This window comes from Neolamprologus multifasciatus, chromosome 13 (genome assembly GCF_963576455.1).
Source record: "Neolamprologus multifasciatus chromosome 13, fNeoMul1.2, whole genome shotgun sequence".
Taxonomy (NCBI): domain Eukaryota; kingdom Metazoa; phylum Chordata; class Actinopteri; order Cichliformes; family Cichlidae; genus Neolamprologus; species Neolamprologus multifasciatus.
The window spans coordinates 8,157,042-8,162,823 of NC_140451.1; the positions used below are offsets into that span (position 1 = coordinate 8,157,042).

Consider the following 5,782-nt stretch of genomic DNA (forward strand, 5'->3'; position numbering starts at 1 on the left):
ACTTGGTGGGGGTGATGGCGTCATTTTATGCCCTGGTGTAGCCTCCTGCTCCAATAGCGAAGGGGAGACGGATCTTTGGCCGACGCGACCGTGGCTCCCTTGGCCGGGATCGAGCACCGCCGAGCCGGACAACTCACCCCGGGAAACATGGAGGCTGTGGCCGAGGAGCTGCGGGCCGGCTCTCGGGTACCTGTCACTATCGATCAAATAGTTAACGATACACTGGTGGTGACGCTGACCTATCGAGAAAGGATCTACACGGGGATTTTACTCGATTGCAACAAAAAGTGAGCACTATTTTTTCTAAACTTCTTTTTTATATTATCGTCTAAAAATTATTTGCTAAATACTGCTAACGGCTAATTTACCTTGGATGCTAAGTCAAAGCTAACTATTAGCGACCTAGGCCTTTATACAAAAGGCTTGCAGGTTATTGTAGCTGACAAGGTGGCTATCTGCTAGCTTCCCGGCTAATGTTAAAGTGATGTCATTTTTGCCTATAACAAGACGGCGAAATACTCGATTTTACGATGGAGGAAAACTATATAAAGGCATTAGCCCAGCCTGTAGAGACTGTTAGTGACTTCTGTTGAAAAATATCTACTGTCAGTGGGTTCAGCTATAGCTTATTGTTAGCCTAATCAAGGGAAGAGCAGCTAAAACGAATCCAGTAAAATAGCCAGGCCTTAGCTACACACTATTTATTGTGTCAGTTTTATTATCATGCAATTGTACAGAAATGTGAATGTGCACTAGTTTTGTAGGCAAATGTCTGAGTACAGTAAGCTGAAATTTATTCAAAGGCAGCAACATTATAACCTGTCACTTCTGACCAGCAGAAACAATAGAAAATTATTAAAATACATTTGAATGATCACAACTGTGTCTCATTTTCAGTAAATCAAGCTTTGGTCTTATCTGTGTCCATTTTAGCCTCTGACAAAGCAAAATAAAAAAATGGGGCTATTGATAGAAAGCACAGTCTGTTCAAAAGAGAACCATGCAAGTATAATTTGACATGTACCAGTGTCATGTCTTATCAGGCCCTCTTGTTGTGTGTCACATGTATAAGCCTTGTGTTCCTCCTGGTGCTGTGCACCTTAAAAGCCACTGGCTTTAGGCTATTTATAGACGAGCAGAATCAGAACCTGACCAGCTTTTCCCCTTAGTATGCTTAGATGGTTTTTCATGCAAGAGCTCATGCTGTACTGAAAATAACCCACCCAAATGGGAAAAGGTCGGCCTTGGAATAACTTAAAATAGGCCTATATTTTAGGCCTTGTCACTGACAAAATTTGACTAATTCCTCCTTTTCAGTTCATGGCAATACACTTCCTGTCATTGTCCGATGCAAACAGATTGTTGCATTATTTTTTTTTTTAATCTTATTGTCTAGCCCTATCATTCTGACAGATCTCCACCACAGCATGAAAAGACAACAGTGTGGTGAATCATGCCTGGCCATATTCTGCGTCCTTGTACTGCACTTAACTATTACTGTGTGTTCCCTACTACATACAGCCTCGTTTGTGCTGCGTCAATCAGAGTAAAGAGTGATATTCAACAGCTATAGGGGCGCATATTTTGTTATGGGAGCCTAAAGCTAAGAGGAACAAGCCTCACCAGGAGACTATTATTTGGAGATGCCTGCCAACTACTTCTCTTGGGGAGGAAAGCAGGCTCCCCAAATGTGCACTAATTAATAATCTTGCCGCACATAAGCCCCAAGTAGACACGGATGCAAAAACAAACTGAAATCTCCTGGCTCCTTCCCTACCTCTCTGAATCCCGAGTGATTCATGGGATTGTTTTTGTTCAGTCAGATGTTGGGTAGGAGGGGGTGTTCTCGGGCATCCTGTAGTCTCTTTGTCTGTTGTCTCCTGACTAAGGCAGCACAGCTATGTTACTGTTGCTTGCCAGCCACCTCTCAAAGACTTTCTTGGCAGTTAGGACCTCACTGGACATGTTTGCTGAGCCCAGTGTGTTTTAAAAAAAGCACACACACATGCAAAAATCACATTAAAGTCACTTAGGGAAAATTCAGCAGCACTGTTGCTTCTGTGGCCTGAGGCTGAGGCACAGATAACTGTCTGTCTGCTTGCACAACAAACCCCAACCCCCACATGTTAAGAACCTTCAGCACCCAGGTGACAGGGAGAGTGACATCAATGTCTCTCGTCAAAGTAAAACCAAAACTAGTTGTATGTTATTTTTTTCGACTATGTGAACAGTTTTGGCTGTTCTTTTATTGTTTCAGTGCTGTCCTACTTGCCTCAGGTTGTGTCACATGTTGAGGGATATTGTTCTAATGGACGGGATTGTTGAAGTAAACATTCTCAGGGTTTAGCACGACTGTATCATCTTTGCTGTATAAAGCTTAACAAGATCCACAGCTATTTATACACTGTTTCTTTTTTCTCTCGTTTATTTTAGGACCGGGCTATTTTGTCTACCAGATTTCACAACAAAACTCGGGGACTGCCAAGAATCTAAACCTGCTTCTGAAATCCAAGAAGTTCTGAGCGAGGACTCGGTTTCCAAATCTCCCAGCCAGGTTTCACACAGACCAAAGGATGAAAACACTCTCCCTGAAAGCAGCATACCTACACCTCCTCTACCCTGCCCCGTTCCCGCACCAGTGCCAGTTGGACAGACTCCTTATCCTCCTTATTTTGAAGGAGCCCCCTTCCCCCAGCCCTTATGGGTGCGCCACACCTACAGCCAATGGGTACCTCAACCCCCTCCACGACCAATCAAGAGAAAGAAGAGGCGAACGCGAGAGCCCGGCCGTATGACCATAAGTACTATCCGTCTGCGGCCTCGGCAGGTACTGTGTGAAAAGTGCAAGAACACGCTAAATAGTGACGAGGACAGCAAAGATGGCATGAGCAACACCAAGACCTCTAGAAAAGAAAATTCACTACAAAGTGACGATGACGGCTACGACAAGGATACTCCTAATAAGTTGTCGAGAAAAGAGGACACAGTCACAGCCAAGGACACTAAAAGACGGGAAAATGGCACCAGCCTTGATAGTAAGCGTCTCAGAAAGGACAAAAGGTGCGAGGCTGATGGGGAGAAGTACCCTGGAACTGATGTTATTCCACACAGTCCCGTCATAAAGATCTCCTACAGCACTCCACAGGGCAAGGGGGAGGTTATGAAGATCCCGGCGCGAGTCCACGGTTCAGTCAAACCATTCTGCCCCAAACAGCTGGTGCAGAATGGCGTGGAGGAAAACGACAAGGCAATTTCTGATGCCACCAAGGAACAGCGGCACATTCTAGATGCCACAAGGTCTGGCCTCACTGTGTCCATTCCCAAACTCAAACTAACAAGACCTTTTGCAAATGTAGGTCAGGACACACCTTCTCCAAAGATCCGTTTGAGACCCCCTCAGAGGGACACTGAGGAGAGCGTGGTCGAGTATGATGCGGAACTTGTTGGAGGCACCAGGAGACGGAGCCCTAGGGGGCCCGGGCCGTGCCTCCCACACTCCGAAGACTCAGGAGAAGGCAAGAACTCTCTGGAATTGTGGTCAGGGAGTTCAGGTGAGGAGGCGGATCGCGGCCACAGCGACCTCACCCTTCTCATTAACTTCCGTAAGCGTAAAGCGGATTCTTCTAGTTTGTCGGTGTGCAGTAGCGACAGCCTGGACGAGTCAAAGTCCTTCAGCTCGGACGGCACCTCACCAGAGCTGTGCGATCTGGCGCCTGGTGAAGACCTCTCTGTAACCTCATCTTCTGTACCTTCACGGGACGACTGCAAGACGGTGCCGCCTCTCACAGTGCGGCTTCACACCCGCAGCATGACAAAGTGTGTGACAGAAGAAGGTCACGCCATAGCGGTGGGTGACATCGTGTGGGGGAAAATCCACGGCTTCCCCTGGTGGCCCGCACGCGTCCTGAGCATCAGCGGCACTCGCAAGCAGGAGACAGCCAGTTGCGAGGCCCAGTGGCCCCAAGCCAAGGTGGCGTGGTTCGGTTCACCCACAACCTCCCAGCTTTCTGTTGCCAAACTGTCGCCCTTCAGAGAGCTCTTCAGGTCCCGCTTCAACCGGAAGAAGAAAGGGATGTACCGGAGAGCTATCCTGGAGGCAGCCAAGGCCGTGGGTCACATGAGCCCGGAGATTACGTCACTGCTTTCTCACTGTGACACGTAGGTGAGTTCATAGCACTTACATGTGCCTGTATCATTTCTATAGTTATGTTGGGCAAAGGGGTATACTATAAACATCACCTGCATTTTTCAAACAATGTCTACATGGTAGATGAAGGAAACGCTTTAAGTGAACCTAAGAGGATAATACAAGCAGCCAGTTGGTGTTGTCTTTGTGTGCTCCCCCCACAAAAAAACAAAACAAAAAAACAAGGCCCACACAGACCAACACCAACTGGCTGCTTGTATTTTAGATTTTATTTTATTTTTTTAGATGACAAAAAAAAACTCGGTCTAGTCATCAGTGGCCCAACTGGTAGTTTTAATCACAATGATTGACTATGAGAAACAAGTCTGCCTCAGCAAGAACAAATGTTGGGAAAATTACAGCACAGAGCTGGTGCGGAAGAGCAAGAGCTGCCAGTGTAGAAATGTTGGCTGTGCAGACACAATACGAGCTGCATGCATGAGTCAGTTGATTGACAGTAAGTCAGCACGTTTCTCAGTTTTTGGCATTTTCTGTTTTTTTTTTTTTTTAATATGAACCTTTTCTTTCTTAAACTATTAGAAATTAAGTAACTTTGATATTTGCATTGATTCTATGATTTCACCCCCCAAAAATGCGCACACACCAGAAAGAATGTACAGCTAAGCTGAAAGTGTATGTTTTTAATTTATTTCAATTGTGTCACTCTTGATTGTATATATTTCTCCTGTTTGCTATTTATTCTTTATATTTTGTGCTGGAGCAGCTGGTATAGAGCCCCACAAGTGCAATGACAATTGTTAAATATTCCCTGTGCCTCTCCGGCTTTATTCACCAGCTCTTCCCTCAAATATCTGTGAAAGCTGTAATTTGATGATCATGTTAAACTTTAGGGCAGAATGCTGAGCTAAAAGAAAAAGAGCTTGTGCTCCAACCCGCTCTAGTACCAAACACTTTGAGCTGTGTCGTGCCAGCCTCGCTGTATTCACGTCCTGAAACAGGTGCTGTGTTTGAGGCAGCAGAGCAAACATTAACACAAGCTCTAATGAAGGCACAGGCTGTGCGGCTGCCTGTCAACAGGGATGGTTTGTTTAAAAGGCTCATTTCAGAAAAGGACTCGCATCAGGCTGTACTGCTTCAATTCAAGCAGTCAGAGTGCATGACCATAAGTTGTTTCTTTTTTTTAAAGTCGTCTCTTATTTGGTTGTCGTCCAAGTGTGGTGACCTAGCCTGGGTAGCCAAGCAGCAGGTTCCTCAACATACACTCAAATGTTAAATATTGTCTTTGAGTGATAGAAGGGGCAAACAGACCATTTCCAACCCCACTGTTTACTCTGCTACGAGTACAGCAGCCAAGAGGGAATTGGTTATAGCAGAGGATAAACAGTAAGGGGTTAAGGCAAGCCTATATTTGGTGCCTTTTCCAGACCTCATAAAGGAAGCGTTTTTCTTCCTCTGTCAGCTACACAGAGGTTTGGAAAGTAGTTTTCACATCAATTTTCACATGACTGACATAACATGTTGAGCATAACACCAAACACACTGCTGATTCTTGCAAATTACCTGCACCGGATGCATGACCTTCCTTGTTTGCTCATTGTCTATCCCCCTTTTGCCTCTCTCTCTTTTTTTGCATAG

The 5,782-nt window shown here is 45.6% G+C and overlaps 1 protein-coding gene across 1 annotated transcript in view; it reads left to right on the forward strand.

The window, feature by feature from the left end:
- The window catches only part of pwwp2b (PWWP domain containing 2B), a 30,499-nt gene that overhangs the window by 190 nt on the left and 24,527 nt on the right, over nt 1–5,782 (forward strand). Inside the window, exons 2-3 of the mRNA XM_085183719.1 lie at nt 42–287; nt 2,434–4,162. Coding sequence (XP_085039845.1) covers nt 148–287; nt 2,434–4,162 — 1,869 coding nt within the window. The 5' untranslated portion in view covers nt 42–147. The remainder of the gene's footprint in view (nt 1–41; nt 288–2,433; nt 4,163–5,782) is intronic.